General features: G+C 38.4%; 1 protein-coding gene across 1 annotated transcript in view; it reads left to right on the top strand.

Moving 5' to 3' along the window:
* LOC310634304 (transient receptor potential cation channel subfamily M member 3-like) overlaps positions 1-20,859 on the top strand; it is a gene marked incomplete at both ends in the record, with an annotated part of 259,008 nt that extends 238,149 nt beyond the window's left edge. Inside the window, 2 exons of the mRNA XM_083352565.1 lie at positions 5,436-5,607; positions 20,681-20,859. Coding sequence (XP_083208691.1) covers positions 5,436-5,607; positions 20,681-20,859 — 351 coding nt within the window. The remainder of the gene's footprint in view (positions 1-5,435; positions 5,608-20,680) is intronic.
* Between the last annotated feature and the right edge of the window lie 3,394 nt (positions 20,860-24,253).

The following is a 24,253-nucleotide window of genomic DNA, read 5'->3' as shown; positions in this document are numbered from 1 at the left end:
CTACCTCTTGTACAATGTTGCGAACCTCTGTCCATAGTTCTTCAGGCACTCTGTCTATCAGATCTAATTCCTTAAATCTATTTGTCACCTCAACTGTATATTCAACAGGGATATGATTTAATTCATACCTGACTGGCCTAGCGCTTTTCCCTACTTTCTTTAATTTAAGCCTAAACTTTGCAACAAGAAGCTCATGATCTGAGCCACAGTCAGCTCCTGGTCTTGTTTTTACTGACTGTATAGAGCTTCTCCATCTTTGGCTGCAGAGCATATAGTCAATCTGATTTCTGTGTTGACCATCTGGTGATGTCCATGTGTTAAGCCGTCTCTTGAGTTGTTGGAAAAGAGTGTTTGCTATGACCATCGTATTCTCTTGACAAAATTCTATCAGCCTGTGCCCTGCTTCATTTTGTACTCCAAGGCCAAACTTGCCTGTTATTCCGGTTATCTTTTGGCTTCCTACTTTAGCATTCCAATCCCCCATGATGATAAGCACAACATTTTTTGGTGTTAGTTCTATAAGGTGCTGTAGGGCTTCATAGAACCGGTCAATTTCATCCTCTTCAGCACCGGTGGTTGGGGCATAGACTTGGACTACTGTGATATTGAATGGTTTGCCTTGGATTCAAACTGAGATCATTCTGTCATTTTGGGGATTGTATCCCAGTATTGCTTTTCCTACTCTTTTATTGACTATGAAGGCTACTCCATTTCTTCTGAGGGATTCTTGCCCACAGGAGTATACCTGATGGTCATCTGAATTCAATTCACCCATTCCTGTCCATTTTAGTTCGCTGATACCTAAGATGTCGATGTTTAGTCTTGTCATCTCTTGTTTGACCACGTCCAGCTTTCCTGAATACGATGGTCATAGCAAACGCTCTTTTCCAATAACCAAGAGACGGCTCTACACATGGACATCACCAGACGGTCAACACAAAAATCAGATTGACTATGTGCTCTGCAGCCAAAGATGGAGAAGCTCTATACAGTCAGTAAAAACAACACCAAGAGCTGACTGTGGCTCAGACCATGAGCTTCTCGTTGCAAAATTTAGGCTTAAATTGAAGAAAGTAGGGAAAACACTAGGCCACTCAGGTATGAATTAAATCATATCCCTGTTTATTTATTTATTTATTTATTATTTTAATTCCATTTATATCCCGCCCTTCTCCGAAGACTCAGGGCAGCTTACAAGCTTAGCAGTAGCCTTCATTCTATGTATATGCCTGCTTATTAGGGCTTTCACACACACCCCAAGCGGCATTATTACAAAGTCAGCTTATTGCCCCCAACAATTTGGGTCCTCATTTTACCTACCTCGGAAGGATGGAAGGCTGAGTCAACCTTGAGCCTGGTGGGACGCGAACCTGCACTAATTGCAGGCAGCTGGTGTTACTTAAGGAGGCATTAGCCCACTGCTCCACCAAGGCTCTTGAATATACAGTTGAATATACAGTAGAGGTGACAAATAGATTTAAGGAATTAGATCTGATAGACAGAGTGCCTGAAGAACTGTGGACAGAGGTTCGCAACATTGTACAAGAGGTAGCAACTAAAACCATCCCAAAGAAAAAGAAATGCAAAAAAGCAAAATGGCTGTCTGAGGAAGCTTTGCAAATAGCTGAGGAAAGGAGGGAAGCGAAAGGCAAGGGAGAAAAAGAAAGATATGCCCTATTGAATGCAGAATTCCAGAGAATAGCTAGAAGAGATAAGAATGCCTTCTTAAATGAACAGTGCAAAGAAATAGAAGAAAACAATAGAATAGGGAGGACCAGAGATCTCTTCACGAAAATTGGAGAGATGAAGGGAATGTTTCATGCAAAAATGGGCATGATAAAGGACCAAAATGGCAGGGACCTAACAGAGGCAGAAGAGATTAAGAAGAGGTGGCAAAATTACACAGAAGAACTATACAAGAATGAGCTTAACGTCCCTGATAACCATGATGAGGTGGTCACTGACCTTGAGCCAGACATCCTAGAATGTGAAGTGAAGTGGGCGTTAGAAAAGCTGAGCAACAACAAAGCTAGTGGAGGTGACAGTATTCCAGCTGACCTATTCAAAATCTTAAAAGACGATGCAGTAAAAGTGCTACACTCAATTTGCCAGCAAATTTGGAAAACTCAACAGTGGCCACAGGATTGGAAAAGATCAGTTTACATTCCAATTCCAAAGAAAGGCAGTGCTAAAGAATGTTCAAACTATCGCACCATTGCACTCATTTCACATGCTAGTAAAGTTATGCTTAAAATCCTACAAGCTAGACTCCAGCAGCATGTGGATCGAGAACTACCAGAAGTACAGGCAGGATTTCGAAGAGGCAGAGGAACTAGAGATCAAGTTGCCAACATACGCTGGATCATGGAGAAAGCTAGGGAGTTCCAGAAAACATCTGCTTCATTGACTATGCTAAAGCCTTTGATTGCGTGGATCACAACAAACTGTGGCAAGTCCTTAAAGAGATGGGAGTACCAGACCATCTTATTTCTCTCTTGAGAAACCTATATGCAGGTCAAGAAGCAACAGTGAGAACTGGACATGGAACCACTGATTGGTTCAAAATTGGGAAAGGAGTCCGGCAAGGCTGTATACTGTTGCCCTGCCTGTTTAACTTATATGCAGAGCACATCATGATAAAGGCAGGGCTAGATGAATCAAAAGTTGGAATTAAGATTGCCAGGAGAAATATCAACAACCTAAGATATGCAGAAGATACCACTCTAATGGCAGAAAATGAAGAAGAACTAAAGAGCCTCTTGTTGCGGGTGAAGAAAGAGAGTGCAAAAGTTGGATTGAAACTTAACATTAAGAAAACCCAAGATCATGGCATCCAGCCCTCTCAATTCCTGGCAAATAGATGGGGAAGAAATGGAGATAGTGACAGATTTTACTTTCCTGGGCTCCAAGATCACTGCAAATTGGGACTGTAGCCAAGAAATTAAAAGACGCTTGCTCCTCGGGAGGAAAGCCATGGCAAATCTAGACAGCACACTAAAAAGCAGAGACATCACCCTGTCAACAAAAGTGTGTATAGTCAAGACGATGGTCTTTCCAGTTGCAATGTATGGCAGGGAAAGTTGGACCATAAGAAAGGCTGAGCGCCAAAGAATTGTGGCCTTTGAACTATGATGCTGGAGAAGACTCCTGCGAGTCCCTTGGACTGCAAGGCAATCAAACTGGTCAGTCCTAGAGATCAACCCTGACTGCTCTTTAGAAGGCCAGATCCTGAAGTTGAAACTCAAATACTTTGGCCACCTAATGAAAAGGAAGGACTCACTGGAGAGGAGCCTAATGTTGGGAAAGGTTGAGGGCAATAGAAGAAGGGTACGACAGAGAATGAGGTGGCTGGATGGAGTCACTGAAGCAGTAGGTGTCAGTTTAAATGGACTCCAGAAGAAGGTAGAGGACAGGAAGGCCTGGAGGAACATTGTCCATGGGGTCGCGATGGGTCAGACACGACTTCGCAGCTAACAACAACAACAACAATCAAGAATCTGCTTTACTATAAAAAAGCTTTAAAGATGTTTAATGCATCTGCTTTGCTATAAAAAAGCTTTAAATATGTTTAATGCATCTTTAGCCACTGGTTTTTATACCTGAGTAAGCAACAAAAAGAAAACAAGAATTCAATCCAAAACAATGGTGTAACTGTTTTCCTCAGGTTTTAGCTAGGAGTACATTGCTCTTTTGTGGCTGTTGGGTTACAATGAAGCATTACCAAAGATTTATAGATCTGTAGGTATGTTATTTGTAAACCGATCCTGCATTATAGACAGTATATTCTCTATTGTAATGGAGGTCCTGTGATAGTAGGGAAAATTATGACATCATGTTTCAAATGAATAATTTTGGAAGATGTTATATACTCATAGATAAGTTACAAGATAATGCAATCAGATCACACATCTGTTTAATTCAATATTATGCTTTTATTTATTTATTTATTTGGGAAATTTAGATAGCCGCCCATCTCACATATGTAACTCTAGGCAGTGAACAAAATTTAGAAAGAACACTACCTCAAATAATAAAAAACATAATAATAAAAACATTAAAAGAATAAAGCCATTAAAACCATAAAAACTAATTTGCAGAACAGAGCAGTCAGTTTCCCTAACAGCTTCCATACCTACACTAATGGATACCCAGGCCAGATGGTAAAACTATGTTTACATGTTTTTTTCAGAACAGGATGCGAGAGAAGTAGCATTTTGCACTCATATTCTCTAAGAACTGAAGATTATTGATATAGGAGGCAATGTGTCATATAGGTATATATACTACCGTATATAAGAAATAAACTTGATTATTTTAGTCCCTAAATTTTTTAGCAATAAATTTTTATTTTTTTCCAGAAAGTTAAAATACAAACTCCAAAAAAAGAAAAAGAAATCTTACCAAAACAAAACAAAATTAGACAAACACATAAAAAATGTTCGTTAACAAGAAAAAACCAAAAACATATATACATATATTGTTTCCCCCCCAGTTGAATAATAATGAAAATATTGAAACAATGATAGCTTCCTCCCCTTGCAAATTAGGCCCAGAATTTATGAACTTCTATATCTATTTGCAACCAATTTGACTTGTTATACATTTATCTACCATATTTATATAAAAAAGTAGTTAACAGAAAAACCGGCTGCAAAGTTGGTTATTTTTGCAAAGGAATAAGTAACTTGATGCCCTACATCTGTAGGGTGTTATTGGATTGCAATTCCCACAACTCATTATCATTGGCCATGATTGTTGGAACTGATGAGAGTTAGTCCAAAACATCTGGTCACGGCTACTTATGGTCTATTTATTTGAATGGGTGTTTTTTATTGTTTTCATATTTTTAATTGTTTTATCATTTTAGAATTGTAAGCCTCCCACTCTCTTGGTTGAGTTGGATGGCTATAGAAATTGAATAAATAGCATCAAATAGCATCTGTAAGCCACAACATATATCATGAGGTAATTGCACAAATGGTACTCTTGTATAATGACATAGTGATGACTGGTAAACATACTGTACATAATGTCATCAAATAGGCCCTACTCCCCCTGCCCATTTTATATTCTTTTAAACTGTGAAAAACATAATATTACTGGAATTCTATTTCAGTTTCCATAATTATAATTTAAATAAATCCAACTTGTGAATATTTATACAGAATCAAATTTCACACTGGTTGGTTGGGTTTGTTTTTAAATAAGGTTTTAAAAGCATTATGTCACTTTTCTACTATTATATCTTGACAATAATTTATTATTGATTTTCTGAGTAGGAAAATCTCCAACAGTACTTGAATTTTAGAAGTGCTGGAAAATTGATTTCAGCATCTTGGTCTTGGCTTGTTATCTCAATACTAGACTTTATCAGGATTTCCATGCTACTACAACAACCTGTGATTATATTCTCTCTTTTTTTTTCACTCATGCAGGTAGTCCGACCATATCAAACAATGTCCAATCCAATGAGTAAGCTGACAGTACTCAACAGTATGCATTCTCATTTCATTCTGGCTGATAATGGAACCACAGGAAAATATGGTGCAGAAGTTAAACTTCGCAGACAGTTGGAAAAGCACATCTCTCTTCAAAAGATAAATACAAGTGAGCAGTTCACTTTCTACTTTTTCTTACAATCATGGTATCAAATAGTAATAGTAAAATAACAATAGTAAAAAGACTGTTATTTGAAACAATGTTTAATATATCTCTTCTAGTAATGATGGAACACACATATACTGTACATCCATATCTTTATTATCATCATTAACCAGAATTGAATATGGTATAATGGAGTTGAATATAATTGATCAATAAAATACAAATACTAGAATGCCAAAAGTGTTGATACCTAGAGAAAACTGACTGAATTATGAAAAATGCTCTGTGAATGAAATACGATAATTCCTAACTTATAAAAATACTAAATACATGGAATACTTAAAAATTAAAGTTAGCATAATCCATGATAAAAAAGTAAAGATATAAAAGAGATACAGGTAGTCCTCAACTTTCAACCATTCGTTTAATGATTGTTCAAAGTTACAATAGCACTGGAAAAGTGACTTATAACCATTTTTCACACTTACGACCGTTGCAGCATCTCCATGGTCACATGATCAAAATTTGGACTCTTGGCAACTGGCTCATATTTATGACGGTCAAAGTGTCCCAGGATCATGTGATCACCTTTTGAGACTTTCTGACAAGCAAAGTCAATGGGGAAGCCAGACTCATTTAATAACCATATTCCTAATTTAAGAACAGCCATGATTCACTTAACAGCTGTGGTAAGAAAAGTTGTACAGTGGGGCAAAACTCACTTAACAACTATTTTGCTTGACAACAGAAATATTGGGCTCAGTTGTGGTCATATACAGGTACAAGAATACCTGTATTCCATTGTAAAACAAAATAAAATAATATTGCTTAAAATTTAAATAGAATTGCTTGCTTATACCATTGGCTGCAATTCTGGATCAGAAAACATGAGAAGGGAGAAAGGAAGGGAATGAGAGAGTGGAAGAAACTAGGCTAGGAAACGTGGAACTATATTAACTGTAACTATATATAAATTATGGCCAAGCACTCCAGTTTACTTCAGATCCCATGGAAAGTTAGTTTCTCATTTACCACATAACAGATGTAGTGCGAATTGACAATATTATGCACCTATAATGAATTGCTTTTGTATAAGTTTATACCATTTCTGGCCTTGGTAAAGAAGTTTATTAGAATGAGTTCACAAATGTCACATATGCACACATTAGAAAGCAAACTCACAAATGAAGGTTCAAATCATAATCCAAGAACCAGGTAAAGAGGTTATTGCCTGAGTAAATACCAGAAAGGAACAGAAAGAACACTAAAAGGATGTCAAATCTAGAATTATCTCAAAATGAAAATCTATCTAGCAAGGCGGGAAAAAATAAATCTGGTAAACAAGATGATTTTTCATTCATTCTTGATTTGTCTGTTTTCTAACTTCAGCTACTTTTGCTACACTAAAGGTTATTTCCAAAATGTTAACATGCTGAAGTCTAATGAAAATCCTTTGCAGCAAGATGGGAAACCTATGACCCTCTAGATATGCTGCTCCAGGGAAACGTCTGGCACTCCTAGACAGCATCCTCCCTGTTGAAGGATGATGGGTTAAAATAAATACTTTCCTACCTATGTTAAAAGAAAGAGCGCAAGCTGCCATCCATATTGTTACTGCATAATTATTTAAAATACCTTGGAAAAATTAATAAAATTATATTATTTGTACTTGATTAAGGCACAGCCCTTTTCACTTAGCCCAGATCTCACTGAATAAATTTTAAAAAAAACCTATTGGATCAATCTAAAATGTTTTGTTCCCATCAATTAAATAAAAAAAATAATCAATTAAATGGGGGAAAAAATGACAACAAAATCTGTATTCACAGGAGAGCCTAAGTAATTATAGGATCCTTTTCTAGTTAGAATAATAACTTGCTTCATGATGTTACTTAACAAGCTCCACCCTTTCACACTTATGTCAGGTAAAGGTAAAGGTTCCCCCGCGCATGCGTGCTAGTCATTTCCAACTCCAGGGGCCAGTGCTCATCTCCGTTTCAAAGCCGAAGAGCTTGTCCGAGGACGTCTCCATGGTCATGTGGCCAGCATGACTAGACGCCAAAGGCACACGGAACGCTGTTACCTTCCCACCATAGTGGTCCCTATTATTCTACTTGCATTTTTACGTGCTTTCAAACTGCTAGGTTGGCAGAAGCTGGGATGAGTAACAGGCACTCACTCTGTTATGCAGCACTCGGGATTCGACCCGCCAAACTGCCGACCATCTGATTGACAAGCTCAGCGTCCTAACCCACTGAGCTACCGCGTCCCTTCATAGTCAGTAGTGAAAAGTAAATGTGTTATGAGTATACACTATAAAAAATAATTAAACAAGTTCACTATATGACCATAAACTGGGAAAGGAAAACAAAATAAATATTTGTATTATCTGGTCTACATCATTTAGTCATGCTATATTTCAATAACATTTCATCCTCTTTACACTGCAGGAGACTATGCGGATGTTATGAGCATATGATTGCCGCTAAGAGAGTTTAGAATGGGAAAGGACATTCAGTAGGTATCTTGGCTGCAGTTCTGGAGTCACAGCTGAGAAATGGGATGAACAGGGCTGAGACAGCACTTTCACAAAAACATTTTATCCTCAAAAACAAGGAACATTATTACCTAATGATGTTTCTGTGGTCACTCAAAGTCGATGTTGACTTGACAGCACATAATCAGTCAAAGATATTTCCAGATGAAAAATAATGGTGTTAAACAGTTGTATTGTTGCTCCCTTCCCCTGCCCCCCTTTTATCATTTTGAAAACAGTGGCAAATTGTTTTCATTAATTACAGAAATGTTTCTGTAATTCTGTGTCTGATAAAATATTCTATTAATCTCTCAGAACAGGATTTTTTTTAAAAAAGAAGTAGCTATTCTTTCTTAGTTCCACTCACCTGGGGCCATCTAATAGTAATGGTAGAGGTCCTTTCCTTAGTTGCTTTCGTTGTTTCTGTCTTCTTTTCAGACCTCTGATAAATATTATTCTAGAAATCCTCTATTATAGAAAGCCAGTTAATCCTTAAATATCTAGTCTGCCATCATGCATTATGTGGCCAAACATTATGTAGAATGTCATTACTATATTAGATAAATATTCAGAATCAGATGACAATCAGTAAGGAGAGATGGTTTTAATGCTCTTACCTACATTAATGTTTCTTGGAAATTATATAATCCAATGAGAAGGATTGAGTCAGCAAATATATTCAGTCAGACAAAATGATGACTAGTTTCTACTAACATGGTGATTTTAATCTACAGAGGACCTTGATAGAGGGGGAGGCAGATATGTGCATTTCATTATCTCTGTAGACCAGAATTGAGCAACTATAGCCCTTTTATGACCTGTGGACTTCAACTCCCAGAATTCCTGAGCCAGGATGGGAGTTGAAGTCCACAAGTCGTAAAAGAGTCCTAGTTGCCCACGCCTGGTGTATACAATCTGATCAGTGTTTTGTTATGAAACTTTTGGATGATGTTCAGCTTGGAAGCCCCAATGCCAAGAGTTAATATGACACTAGATTGCAGCTGCATTTTTTCACATTCTCTGTTTAGGATTGTTGGAAATGAATCCATTTATTTCTGCTGCTGAAGCATGACACTATTGTTGCTTCATTCTGGTTGCTTTTGGCTGTGAAAAGGGTTCACTGACTTTGCATTCTTGTTCTTACACTTTTGAAATATATTAATATTGTTTGTATCAAGTGTATTTTCCATTTCACCTTGATATGCTCAATTTCATAGCCTTGATATGCTCAATTTCATGCATTATCAATTAATCTGCAGTGAGAACTATATGCAACCTATTTTCCATAACCTGCTTTTTAAAGGTAGAAGCTGAGTGTTTAATATATTTTTACCAACCTTCCCCAGCTTACTACTTAATTTAATTTTTATATAGGAGGATTTGTATATTCTTTTTTTCTCTATTACTTTTCTTTATGCTCAATATTTGCAATATTTAACTGCAAAACACATTTGTTAGAAACAGTGCAGTGATAAGTCAAAAGTATGAATTTCTTATTTTCTTGGTTTTGATTAATTTCTACTATATTGTACAGCTGTAGTATCTATCACAGGTTATAGTATATTCTATTGAAAATTTCTTAGTAAATAAAAGTGGGTCTATTAAAAAGATATTGTACACTCACATGTGTTGTTGCACTTTGCAGACTACCATGGAGTCCCAACATTTTACACATAAATGATAATATAATTAATAAATAATATCATTTATTAACTTCATTTACATATTAATAATGACTTTATTCACTAATATTTACATTTTTATTAGATAATAAAGTTATTATTCGGTATTATCCAAGAAGAAAGGTAATTGATTCTCTCAAACCTGCAAATATAATTACAGAAAATAGGCCACATAATATATGTACAAATTTTACATTAGCCTATTGTCACAGTACATTTTTCTTTCTAAAGAAACGTAACAAATTATTTAAATCCTCATTATGTAAAAGCTTAGTTTAGTTTAGTTTATTAATATTTCTATACCGCCCTTCTCCCGAAGGACTCAGGGCGGTGTACAGGGCAAGAATAAAACATAAAGTTACAAAAATTAAAAAGTTATTAAATACATGCCCATAAAAAACAATAAATACATTAATAAAACCCCCAATAAAATGATAATAAAAACCCCAGCAATCCCAACCTCAGGCCAGGCCGGCTTGTTCGAACAGGTATGTTTTCAGATCGCGGCGAAAGGAGCGAAGATCCGGCGCCATCCGGAGCTCAACCGGTAACTGGTTCCATAGCTCCGGAGCGCCCACAGAGAAAGATCTCCCCCTGGGGGCCACCAGTCTACATTCTCTGACCGGTGGCACCCTGAGGAGTCCCTCTCTGTGGGAACGCACAGGGCGAAGGGAAGTTGACGCCGGCAGCAGGTGTTCCCTAAGGTACTCCGGCCCCCTGCCATGTAGGGCTTTAAATACCATAACTAGTACCTTGAATCTCACCCGGAAGACAACTGGCAGCCAATGCAGCTCACGGAGGAGAGGTGTGACATGGGAGTATCGGGAAACTCCCAACACAACTCTCGCGGCTGCATTCTGTGCCAGTTGGAGCTTCCGGGTGGTCCTCAAGGGCAGCCCCATGTAGAGAGCGTTGCAGTAGTCTAGTCGTGAGGTCACGAGCGCATGAGTGACCGTGCATAGATCATCCCGGCTTAGATAGGGCCGCAACTGGCGCACCAGGCGAACCTGGGCGAAAGCCCCCCTAGTCACAGCTCCTATATGGTCTTCCAGGGTGAGCCGTGAATCTAGGAGGACTCCCAAGTTGCGAGCCCTATCTACGGGGGGTAATAATTCACCCCCCATAACGAGAGGTGGAATGTCCGAATAAACCCGGGATGAAGGTATGCAAAGCCACTCTGTCTTGTCGGGGTTGAGTTGAAGTCTGTTCCTCCCCATCCAGACCCGAACCGCCTCCAGGCAACGGGACATCACGGTGAGGGCATCACTGGGGTGGTTTGGGGTCGAAAAGAAAAGCTGGGTATCATCAGCATACTGATGATACCCAACTCCAAAACCACGAATGATCTCACCCAGCGGTTTCATATAGATGTTGAACAGGAGAGGCGAGAGGACCGACCCCTGAGGAACTCCACAAATGAGAGACCTCGCGGTCGACCTCTGCCCCCCTGCCAACACCGACTGCGAGCGTCCCCGGAGATAGGAGGAGAACCACTGCAAAACCGTGCCTCCCACTCCCAACCCCCGGAGACGCCGCAGCAAGATACCATGGTCGATGGTATCGAAAGCCGCTGAGAGGTCTAATAGGACCAGAACAGAGGAATGCCCCCTGTCCCGAGCCCTCCAGAGATCATTCACCAGCGCGACCAATGCCGTCTCCGTGCTGTACCCGGGCCTGAAACCCGATTGGCACGGGTCTAGATAATCCGCTTCATCCAGGACCAGAGGGAGCTGATGTGCCACCACACTCTCAACAACCTTCGCAAGAAAGCGAAGGTTGGAGACAGGACGAAAGTTGTTCAATATAGCTGGGTCCAAGGCAGGCTTCTTGAGGAGAGGCCTCACCACCGCCTCTTTCAAGACGGCGGAGAAGCTACCCTCACTCAAAGAGGCCGATATAACTGCCTGGAACCAGCTACGTGTCCTCTCCCGGGCTGCATAAACCAGCCAGGAAGGGCACGGGTCCAATAAACATGTGGTGGTGCTCAGCCTCCCCATGATCCTGTCCACTCCCTCTGGAGTCACAGAATCAAACTCCTCCCAGGTGATATCGACAAGACCACCCGTGTCCTGCTCGACAGACTCTGCCCAGTCAGAGTCCAGACCGGTCCGAATCCGAGCGATTTTGTCCGACAGATGCTGGTTAAACTCCTCGGCACGACCATGCAAGGGATCCTCCCTCACCTCCTGATTCAGGAGGGAGCGAGTCACCCTAAACAGGGCGGCCGGGCGATTATCTGCGGACGCGATAAGGGCGGCGAAGTGGTTAGACCTCGCCTCCCTTATCGCAGCGAGATAAGACCTAGTATAGGTTCTTAGTCGCAATCGATCGGATTCGGATCGGCTGGATCTCCAACCGCTCTCTAGGCCCCGTCTCCGACGCTTCATCTCCCGGAGCTCCACGGAAAACCATGGGGCTCGACGGGATCTGCACCGGGTCAGGGGCCGCAGGGGTACAACTCGGTCAAGAGCCTCAGTGGCTGCCCTTTCCCAGGCTTCCACTAAGGTATCTGCCGAGCTGTGAGCAAGGGAGGCAGGTGGGGACCCCAGCGCCGCCTGGAACCTCTGGGGATCCATTAAGCATCTGGGGCGGTACCATTTGATAGGTTCCACACACCCACGGCGGGGGGTGGCAAAACGGAAGACCAGCCGCAGGAGATGATGATCGGTCCATGACAGGGGCATAACAATTGGGGAGCCCCCACCAAGATCATCTAACCACCGTCCAGATAAAAAACCTAAGTCAAGGGTGTGGCCTCCCTCATGAGTTGGTCCCAAAATTACTTGCGTCAGGTCCATGGCCGTCATGGAAGCCATGAACTCCCGAGCCAACTCGGATGATCCTCCCAGAGATGGTAGATTGAAGTCCCCCAAAACTATAAGTTTCGGGAACTCAATCACCAACCCAGAGAGGACATCGAGAAGCTCAGGCAGGGCTGCCGCTGCGTGACTAGGCGAAAGGTACACCAGCAGCAAGCCCAACTGCGCACCAGGGCCGCATCTCAAAAAGAGAGACTCACACCCGACTATCTGGGGAACGGTGGCCTCCCGTGGACACAAGGTCTCCCTCATAACAACAGCCACTCCCCCACCCCTACCCTGAGCCCGAGGCCGGTGCAGCACCCGGAAACCTGGTGGGCAAAGATCAACCAGAGGAATGCCGCCCTCTGGGCCCAACCAAGTTTCCGTGATGCAAGCCAGGTCCGCCTGCTCACCCTCGACCAAGTCACGGACGAGAGGAGCTTTGTTAACGACCGACCTGGCATTCAAGTACACCAGCCGGAGCTCAGGAGGAGCCTCTCGTTCTGCCTGAAAAAAAATATTTCTTTATAATGATCAAGGAGATGTTGTTTTAAAAAGCTGCTCTGTTCATGTAGAACCAATTTGGCAATTCAGTGTAAGCATCTATTCAATAATTTCTAAGACCTATATACCATTTACAGAAAATTCTCTAACAGCAAGGTTATATAACTCAGTACCAATATTGATGTAGTATCATTATTTGATTCACTGTGTAATAGCTGAGATATTCCACCCTCTAGCAACTGTTTTCACTGCACAGTTGCTCTTACAAATGAGCCATTCATTATGTAATAATTTATAATAGATTCAACTGTTTTATATTATTTATATTTTTATTTCTTTTCTACCAAAAAATCAGAATTACATGAAACAAAAAAAATGAGGGGATATGTAAGTGAATCTTGAACTTCTAGGAATATTCAAACTGTGTGTGTTAATTCTAGTATTCTAGTATCGAACACTAATAAATCATAAATAAGAAGCCAACCTCCAGATAAACCATGCAGTTTTATTTTATGACCTCTGTTCTTTGTTCTCAGGAGAAAGTAGCTAATATGTTTCTCCTTCGAGCTGCTAGAACATAGTAAGCTTACTGAGAAAATAGAGAAATAATTACACTTTTAAAATGTGTGGCCTTCATATGTTTGTACATAAAGGAAAAAAAGAGAACAGGGTAACATTGAAAAGGCATTTGTAAGAACTGAACTGCTGTAGCAGAATAAATAAATAAATAAAATCACACCATTTGTGTTTGAGTAATGTAATGTTAAACCTATAATTATTTTAATTTGGTTTTGTACTATTCCATTTTGAAAGGGTTGGTTTGACATTCTGCCCAAGAAAAATATGTTCTTAATATAACCAGTGGGTGCCTATCTAGTTTAGAAGATACTGAGAACAAGCAATCCAACAATTTCTCAGAAACCTATAAAATGAATGTTTTCATAGAAAAGGTTGCAATTGTTTTCCGCATAAAATACCTTTAAAGGTCCTGTTAATTATAATAAGCATGCATGATACCATTTCATGATTGACAAATTATCCTAGACTATTGAAATATGTTGATTTAATAAAGGCTAGGTGATTTCCATATTTCCACAATCCATTCTACTACACAGAATTTGGTACTGAGCACAATGTTCAAAGTTTTGAAAATGCCAGCTTTCATCTTAAGTTCATAGTACTTAAAGCTGCTGAAATTATGTTTGCAGGGATGAGGGAAAAGTCTGGTAAAACAATAAGGAACAAGAAGAGAACAGAAAAGGACTTCAGCATTTTACATATCTGCTAATCTGTCCTTCAAAATTTGCAATAACAAAAGTTACATTGAGAAATATTCACTAATATCTATACCCTTTATAAAGTTAAAGAATTATATATACACTGTTCAGGTTGCTCCAGTACAAATCTTTTAAGCAAACCGAACTCTTAACATAATATATTTTTTTCTTTAAAATTCCATTTTCCTTGCAGTTATTATCTGTATGTCCAACATTATTGCACTTCGTGTCTTAAAATAATAAACTGCATTTTTATGATCTTGTAATAAGGAACAGAGTCAGGTAGCTCTTCAGATTCAAAAGCAAAAATATCCTTGAGTCCAAAGCCTGGCCCTAATCAGCAATATCTATAAATGCATATTTCCAGAGGAAATTGTTTTGCATTCTTCTAAATAGGTCTGTATTTTGAAAAGCCTGAAGGTTTGTTTGATTTTTTGAATCTGCACTGAGTCACAGAGACAGCCAAAAAAGTATCTATTTTACTGAATCATATAAAATACTGTAAAAAATATTTTCATGAGGTGCCTTTGTTTTTGTTTTTTTTACGTAAGAACAAAATATTTTACATTATTTACCCAAACTAGGTAACATTCAGACTGATTGACTTGTACAAATCTTAAATGTTTATGTTAATATATGTGCAGCATATTGCAGTCCATCTCAAGTAAATTTACAAAACTAAGTTTATTCATCCTCAACAAGAATAGAAAATGAACTGGAGAAGAATATAGGGAAAATTAAAACAAGTGGCAATTTCTAATACTGTAAAGTGTCTGCAGTACCTATTCATGTGACCTGTGGACTTCCCTTTGTCATCCTATGCCTGGGGATATATGAAGGGGGCTGGGAAGGCAAAGGGACGTTCAGTTGTCATCACCGGCATCTTCTTTGATCATTGCACTATCATCAAATGCATTGGAATGCTCATTTGCTTATGTCCCAATCTTTTTTTTTTCATTTTCTGTTCAATATTTAATGTGTTTCTATGCCCTTGGTGCTTCCTTGGTGTTTGGCATAGTTAGAATAGAACTTGGATGACCGTGCTGAATCTGAATCCAAAGAACAAAAGTAGTAAGAGAGAGGCAGGTTAAATCGAGAGATTTGTAAACATCCAGGTTACATTGTGAATTTTTCTTTTGGAATTGGCTGAATGTATTGTCATTCACATGGTGGGATGGATCCAGTAGAAGCCTCCTGGGACCTTTTCTTTTACTGAATGCAGGAACACATTTCCATTTGCTCCTTTCCCCAAAGTTCATGTGTTCCACAAAACCTTCTAAAAGTAGGGAAAATGCCCCAAAGATATCTCATCACATTTTTGGTTGCCTGACACATTATGAATAAAACTGAAAGAGATAATAGAAACTCTGGATCCAACCTAACATATTTTAAGTATTTTATCGTATATGTGACAATGGCTTGAAACAGTAATGCCTCATAAAACACAATGCATCGACTTTCTTTCTTCCCTTTTCCTTTCTTCTTTTCTTTCTTCCTTTCTATCTTCCTTTCTTTTTGTTATTTGCTTGCCTAGCAGGCTGTTCTGCAGTTATAGTTCTGAGCTAGTGCATATTCTAGATCAGGGCTTTTCAACCTTTTCACATATTGTACCACTTTTAGGAAATGGCAACATCCGAGTACCACCAGTCACCTAGCAAGGTGTCAAAAACTTGATGTCCAAAAAAAAAAGGAAAAAAGTGATGAAGTACAGGTAGTCCTCGACTTACAACAGTTTGCTTAGTGACTGTTTGAAGTTACAATGGCACTTAAAAAGGGACCCCCAAGCCACAGCCAAGCAAGACACCTGCCTGTCCGCCCGGCGGCATTCTTCCTCGTGTCCGAGATTTTCATTGTTGTGAGCATTTCTGTTGAGGCTTGGCAGGTGGGGCGGGGGGTGTTTGGTTATTTTTTTCCCCATCTGCTGGGTGGTTGCAGCAGGTTTTGGTCACTTCACATAACCCTGGGACCCTGTGACCATCATAAATATGAATCAGTTGCCAAGCATCTGAATGTAAATCACAAGACCCTGGAGATGCTGCAACATTCCAGCTGATTGGCGCTTCTTCTGGGCTCAGAACCACTGGGATCAGTGCAGAGCTCTAGCTGGAGCCTGGCGCTGATCCTAGCGCTTCTGCCGAGCCCTGACAGCCCTGCAGCTCCAGCTGTCTCTCACTCAGGCTTATGCGGTGCTGCCACCGGTTCAGCTCATTCCCCTCCCCTGCTACCACTTTTCTAGGATGGTCACGTACCACCTGCCAGGTGCCAATGTACCACAGGTGGTACCCATACAACTGGTTGAAAAGCCCTGTTCTAGATATATTTTAGAAGTTAAACAAGGAAATTTTGGAACCATCAGTGTTTTCTGTATTCGTGATGAAGTGTCAGTTTGCTGCTACAATATTTGCTCAAAAGAAAGTCGGTTCTAAATTTAAAATGGTCAAAAAACAAGATTATAAAGAGAAAAAAAGGATTATAAAGAGAAAAAAAGTATAAGCCCACATGGAAATCGTATGGAATATCTAACTTCCTGTCAATTCAAGTTTAAACCAAACCTCTAGATTTTCCCAACAATAAATGTAATATTTATTTATGTATTTGCACATAGTATTTATGTATATACATATTGGCCAGAGACCATTCTCAAAAAAAGGAAAGACCAGGAAAAAAAAACAGCAAACTGAATTTTCTACTGATTAAAATAAGCTGCCTATAAAATAAGGCAATTTTCCTCCTAACTGCACAGAAACGATTTGTTTTTCTCATATTATAGACCAAAGCAGACTCACATCTTCTTCCACTCCTAAGCAAAAAACAATGAAGGAGACAACAAAGGACAGAAAGAAAAAGAAATAGACATGATATGATTTTGATGAGACCAGACAGGAAATGAAAGAGCCTGCAGAAGGCTTAACAGGTTTTTCTGTTGGGATCAGCATAAATCTACACACTCAGTGACTCTAGTAAGTCCTACTGAGTTCAACATCTCTTCCTGCCAAGTAAACATGCTTAGCTCAGTCACTATGCCATAGTATACTTCTATTCAAGTGGAAGGCAGACAAGAGCATTAATCCCGCTTGTTACCTTATTGGGTAGATGGTTTGCAATAGGCCAGGAAGGGAAAGAAGTTGTAATGGACTTCCTAAGAGGAGGGCTTCATCTGCACACTCATGTATGTTTTAGAGATCTCACTCTTGGTGAAATTCTATTCAGTGGCTATAAGATTACTTTTATAACCAAAGTAAGTGGTGGGAAAACTTCATCTTCCTTTTGGGTAAACCCATGTCTTCCTATTGGGTAACCACAGTAATATATTTCGACATCGTTCTGGGATGCCATAAACAGGCTTACAGATATATACCACTGAGCACAATAAAAAGTGAAGATCCATTAACCTTTTCTATTTAAGTTTCAATACTGCCAAACTGAAACTAGTCCCAGATCTTTTCAGTGCAATTCAAGGTCCAATAAGCAAACAACCAGTCATTAAAAATCTAGCATAAAAAATGCTTTGTGCTATTTCAGTTCATTCCACACAGCATTCTTGAACTGCAGCTTCTCTGAAGCCATTCTGAATTCATTATTGTTAGTCCTTAATACAATGCATGTGAAAGCAATCTCTCTAGAGATTAACAGGCAAGCAAATAAATGGAATCAAATATCAGAACAGCATTTTTATGGCACTAGAAAATTGTAAAAATCAGAATATTTTGTTGGAGAAAATTATTCACTAATGCCGAAGTGTCATTTTTTCTCCTACTGGACATTACATGTAATACATGCTACAAGCATGTATAAATAAAAAGGAACAATAAATGTTATTATATAACGTTTGCTTCATAGTGACAATTTCTTCTTTTATATTTTTCAATAGCTGCAAAAGTAATAGTCAGCTAATCTTGGTCTCTCTGGCTTCATATAAAATTTTCACAGCACAAAGTTTGGCCTGATTTCTGGAAATTAAGGGAAAGTTGTTGTTACTATTATTTAAAATTGTTTGCTGCTTAACTTCTAATCATTCTGGAAATGTATGCTTAACCCAACTGGAGAAGATTGTAGAAACCATGGAAATAAAATCTTTCATGTATATATGTGTAAGTTTTAATTATTCTGTATTTATGAATTACAATTTTAAATCCTACAGAGAAAATCTTGTGGAAATTATCTCTAGATAGCCAACGTTTTAATCAAGGCATTACAAGTGCTTTATATATAAAATAGAGGGTTTGTCATCTTTTATTGTGAATTGGCCAGTAATATATATTTGTGACTGATAGATTTCTGCTTTCACTTCCCATTTTCTCATCTCTGACCAAAGAGAATAATCCCAAATTCAAAATTAATGAAAGGTCTGTGAGAGATAGTCAACCAGGACACATCAGGGGCAAACAAGCTGCTTTTCTTTCGTTTTCATTTAGGTGCAAATAAATAAATACAAGCTTTAGGTTCAGGCCCAATTAGGCATTAGCCCAGGACACTGAAGCAGCAATACAGTCCCTCCTTCCAAATCATTCTAAAAATGCAAATCTTCACATTAGCTGGAGGTAGTGCCATTAGTCATTGTCATTCACGGTGCCAGCTATCCTTGAGCTGGCACTGGGTATACATACATAAATCCAAGTTACTGGCAGTGTAGAAAGAGAGTCATTCTTTGAGATTATTCGAAATTATTGCCTAAACCAAATACCCTAGATACTTCAAAGTTACCTAAAAGCCAACAAAGAAAAGCAGATTAGAAACTCTAAGAAAATTGTATGAAAAAGAATTTTGATATATGAAATGTGGAGGGTTTTTTTGAGCTTTAAAACAATTAAAAGATCATTGCTCGAAAGAACATCATGTTGTTGTTGTTAGCTGCGAAGTCGTGTCCAACCCATCGCAACCATATGGACAACATTCCTCCAGGCCTTCCTGTCCTGAAAGAACATGTAAATGATAGCAAACCTGATTTATACCTTTAAATATATTTGAAGTGTTATACTATATAAAATAAATAAATAAATACTATTAACAGTGCTGATTCTTTAAAGGCCTTGCCACTTGAGATGGACAAAATATGATAGGTGTCATAAGCAGGACCTGAGTCCTTCTGAAATGTAACATTCATGACTATTTCTGTGAACTAGAAGAATCAATTTAGGTGCTCCTCAGTGGGGTTAGATTAAAGTTTATAAGACGTTTTCATGGTGACTACATTTCAAGAGCAAAATTATGACAGTTTATTGGAATGCTTCCACAATAATAATCTAGATAAATTCTAACGTATTACTTTATTTCATCAGCTAACCTGGATCATTATTATAGGTTACAATCGTGAAAAAGTAGACTTAATTAAGAGCTGAAATAGAATTCCTGCATTAAATTCCCTTCTAAAGAAGATGTATAAAACATGCAACTTTATTATTTATTCAGGACTATTGATCCTATCCAAAGTAGTAGTAGTAGTAGTAGTAGTAGTAGTAGTAATAAATAATAATAATAATAATAATAATAATAATAATAATAATAATAATAATAATAGAGTTAGAAGGGATCATTGAGGTCTTCCAGTCCAACCCACTGCTCAGGCAGGAAACCCTATACCATTTCAGACAAATGGCTGTCCAGTCTCTTCTTAAAAACTTCCAGTGTTAGAGCATTCACCGCTTCTGGAGACAGGTTGTTCCACTGGTTAATTGTTCTAACTGTCAGGAAATTTCTCCTTAGTTCTAGGTTGGTTCTCTCCTTGATTAGTTTCCATCCATTGCTTCTTGTCCTGCCTTCGGGCACTTTGGAGAATAGCTTGACTCCCCCTTCTTTGTGGCAGCCCCTGAGATATTGGAACACTGCTATCATGTCTCCCCTCGTCCTTCTCTTCATTAAGGAAATAGGAAATTTTTGCATGCATGGATTACATTCCTATAAGAACCATATGTACTTTGTGAAAGGCAGCAAATTATGGTGATATTATACAGATGCCCTATATCTCTTTCAGATATGACTTACTTGTAAGTTAGAAAGCTATGGCCAAGAATTACAAATGTGGGGAGGAGTGGGTTGTTTTTTGTTCTCCCTCCTCATTTCATAGTGAACTTTATTTCAAAAGCAGAATCTTGCCAGTTTATTATTTTGTATCTCCAGTTGGATGATCACAAGATGAACTTTAAGACAAAGATATGAATTACACATAGTTTGTTAATGTTGTTTAAGCAAAATAGCATTGGCAGTACTTTCAGTTTCGATTGGTGTATTTTGATTTGATTTGCCTGCTTTTTTTTGCTTTTGTTTATTTCATAACAGGGATTGGTCAAGGGGTACCCGTGGTGGCCCTCATTGTAGAAGGTGGACCCAATGTCATCTCCATCGTCCTGGAATATCTGCGGGATACACCCCCGGTTCCAGTAGTAGTATGTGATGGGAGTGGCCGAGCATCTGACATCCTTGCATTTGGTCACAAATACTCAGAAGAAGGAGGGTAAGTCCTCACTTCATTCATATAAATCTTTGTAAACTCAAGTCATTTTCATATTTAAATATTTCAGAAATGGCAGGAGCATAATAACCTACTAGGTTCAGTTTAACACTATTCCAAAGACCATAGTTTTAAGTCACATGCACTATATTCACACATCCACACCTTATGGTTTTTCTGCTTAGAATAAGCAGTATCAAGTGTTCTCCCTTAATATCTTAAATGTCTATTTGTTGAAAGATACAAATATTCAGACTTGAGGTATTAATAAGTATGGAGCAGTTGCAGCAAAATCTTTGAAGAGATGATTGCAGTGTTCAAAAATGAAACTAAATAACGCAGTGCTTGGGAAATGTCTTTAGCCATAATCTTTATTCTTATCCTTATTCTCTTGGTACATTTTAATGCCCCATGTGCTCAATCGTAAGTTTTTCACAATCTAAACCATAGTCAAAATTATTGTGCAGATATTCATGGGATATTTGCCTGTTACATTGCAGATCAATGTGAGACTGATACCCTTTATTTTCTGCAAATCTGTTTGTTGTTTGTTTCCTTTCATTGCTCTGTATTCTCCCAGACCTTCTAGCCCTTGAGAACATGAAACCTGGAGGAAGAACAAAGTTGCAAAATGTAAAGGAGAAAAAAAGGATGTGGAGAAGATTAATTAAAATCATAATCCTTTGTACTGACTAATCTTATCAGTAAAATGTATTTGAACAGCAGCTTAGATCTGGCAGCATCTACTGTTTTTCCCAAAAACAAAACAAAACTTGAAGTTATCTAGTGACAGCCTACCAAATAATTTATAATTGGACACAAGAGATTCCCAAATGCATCTGGTCATTGCAGTGTAACAGGAATCATAGCTGAAAGATGGCAGTGCAATTTAGTGTGGAAAGACTTATCTTGTCTGACACACGACAGCATTCAAAAGAGATTTCTAAGTCAGACAGAAAAATGCCAGTCTCTGCCATCTGTTTCTACTGGATCTCCCATAGCAAATAAAGGAGGTCTTATGTGAGAGTGTTTTATTTTCAGGTCTGTCGGACTTAAAATCAGTCTGTCAAATGAAAGAATGAATTTTTGCAGGTATCACTCCTACAAACTGCATCCCCTAAAGAGGGGAAAGGTCAAATTGAATATATATTCTGCTGGATCAAAATATTATTTATTTACTATTCCAGTAGCTAAAGTAGGTATATTTGTCATTCTCCATTTTAATTTACATCTGCTTCTAGTATCCACTAAATTTTCATGGTCCAGGACCAAGTATATCTCAAAAGAGCCCAAGGAATATTTTAAATATTCCCTTTTTTCCTGTTAAAATGCATTTTAGTATCACAAGGGGCTCATCTGATAATTTAAGAATTATTCCTAGCAGAGTCTTTATAAGAAATATATCTACATATTGACAGCCACACTACACCCAGGTTAAGGTAAGTTCTACTCTTGCCTTAGATACAGTAGCCAAGCATTTGGTGACTTTAGTGCAGTCAATTTTTTTCTCATCCATAAAAAGAAAGCAGTGGCCAGCCACTTCCAAATATTTTGTCAAGAAAACTACCTGAGTTTGTCCATGTAGTTGCTAGAAGTCAAGACTGACTCAAAGGCACACATACACAAAGCACAAAACCTCAGAATTACAGGTGTCAATTACAGTGTCTGATAGATATCAGAAGACCACTATGATTTCTTTATGAAATGTATACCTTATACTGTGTTTTATTCATGTAGTAAATGTAATCATTTAAAGCAAATGTAATGTAAATGTAAATGTAATCATTTAAAGCAATTCAGTCATTCATTTGCTAAAAAATATGTAGGAAACTATAAATTTCTTGACACTTTAGAATCCTTATTTGATCATTTATGCTTTATCTTTTTCCTTTTTCCTGTTTCTTTTTTTAATAATAATAATAATAATAATAATAATAATAATAATAATAATAATAATAATAATAATAATAATTTTATTTGTATACCGCCCTTCTCCCGAAGGACTCAGGGCAGTGAACAGGGCAATACATGTTAAAAGACAAGAATACAAAAATTAAAAGAGATTAAGCAAGATGCCCAAAAACTATAACAATAAGTTAAAATGCATAAAAAGCAATAAAACCCAAACCCATCACCCATCAGGCCAGGCCGGCTTGTTCAAACAGGTAGGTCTTTAGATCGCGCCGGAAGGAGCGAAGGTCGGGTGCCATCCGGAGCTCAACCGGAAGATGGTTCCATAAATCTGGCATGCCCACAGAGAACGCCCTCCCCCTGGGGGCCACCAGTCGACATTCTTTGACCGGTGGCACCCTGAGGAGGCCCTCTCTGTGGGAGCGCACTGTTTATATTTGTTTATATACTTTCTCTAAAAAGTTAAATTAAAATTAATTAATGAACCATTGTATATGAAATATACAATTTATTTTATTTAAATATTGATATACTTGCTTTAAAGCCCATTGACATATAATTTATAACATCTATTTATTTCCCACCATTATTACTTTTACAAATAACTCAAGGTGGTGAACGTATCAAACACACTTTCTGTCTCCTATTTTCCCCACAGCGACTATTCTGTGAGGTGGGTTGGGCTGAGAGAGTGACTGCCCCAAAATCATCCACCTGGCTTTCATAGCTAAGGCAGAACTTGAACTCAGTCTCCTGCTTTCTAGCTTGGTGCCTTGATTAGACCAAACAGGCTCTCAACAACATACTCATTATTTTCACATAATATTAAAATCAGAATAATAACCCCAACACTTAAACCTAAATGTATCCACCAGATCCAGTTGAAGAGATGTGAACAACCAGATTATGAATTTAAAACACAGATATTGTAACTGGGATTCAAACATTTCATCTCCTTTTAGTATTTCTAATAGGCTAATCAGCAATTTTAAGAATCTTCATCTGAAGAATGCATAATTGCCAGGGCTGTTTAAAACTTTGAAGGAGTGCTTTACTTTCATAATGCAACATGATCTTCTGCTTCTAAGGACTGAAGAAGCCATGTTGCTTCATTTCCAGTTCCTTTGAGGTCCTTCTGGCATATCTAATGGCAAATGGAAATGACTGTGGAAGAAACAAGTAATGCACACCTCAGAAAAGAAATTGCATCCCCTTGGTGACACAGAGAAAACTGATACACATTTCTCATCCCATCTCATATATTCCTAATAAATTACTTTTCAATGGGTGCAATGTCATATTGCAACAAGTTAAGCTTCATTAGTGTTTGACTGATGCGTGTTAATTTTTTTATTTACTTTTCTGTCTTTATGAAATATTTATAGCCTATTTTTCTGCTTCAATATCCTGGGACAGTTGAAAAATCTATTTGCTTTATATGCTTTTTTTATTTAAAAAGTTTTACAATACATTTTAACTTTAATCCCCCC

Source organism: Vipera ursinii (assembly GCF_947247035.1).
Source record: "Vipera ursinii genome assembly, chromosome: 2".
In the NCBI taxonomy this organism is placed as follows: Eukaryota; Metazoa; Chordata; class Lepidosauria; order Squamata; family Viperidae; genus Vipera; species Vipera ursinii.
This window is presented reverse-complemented; position numbering and strand designations above follow the sequence as displayed.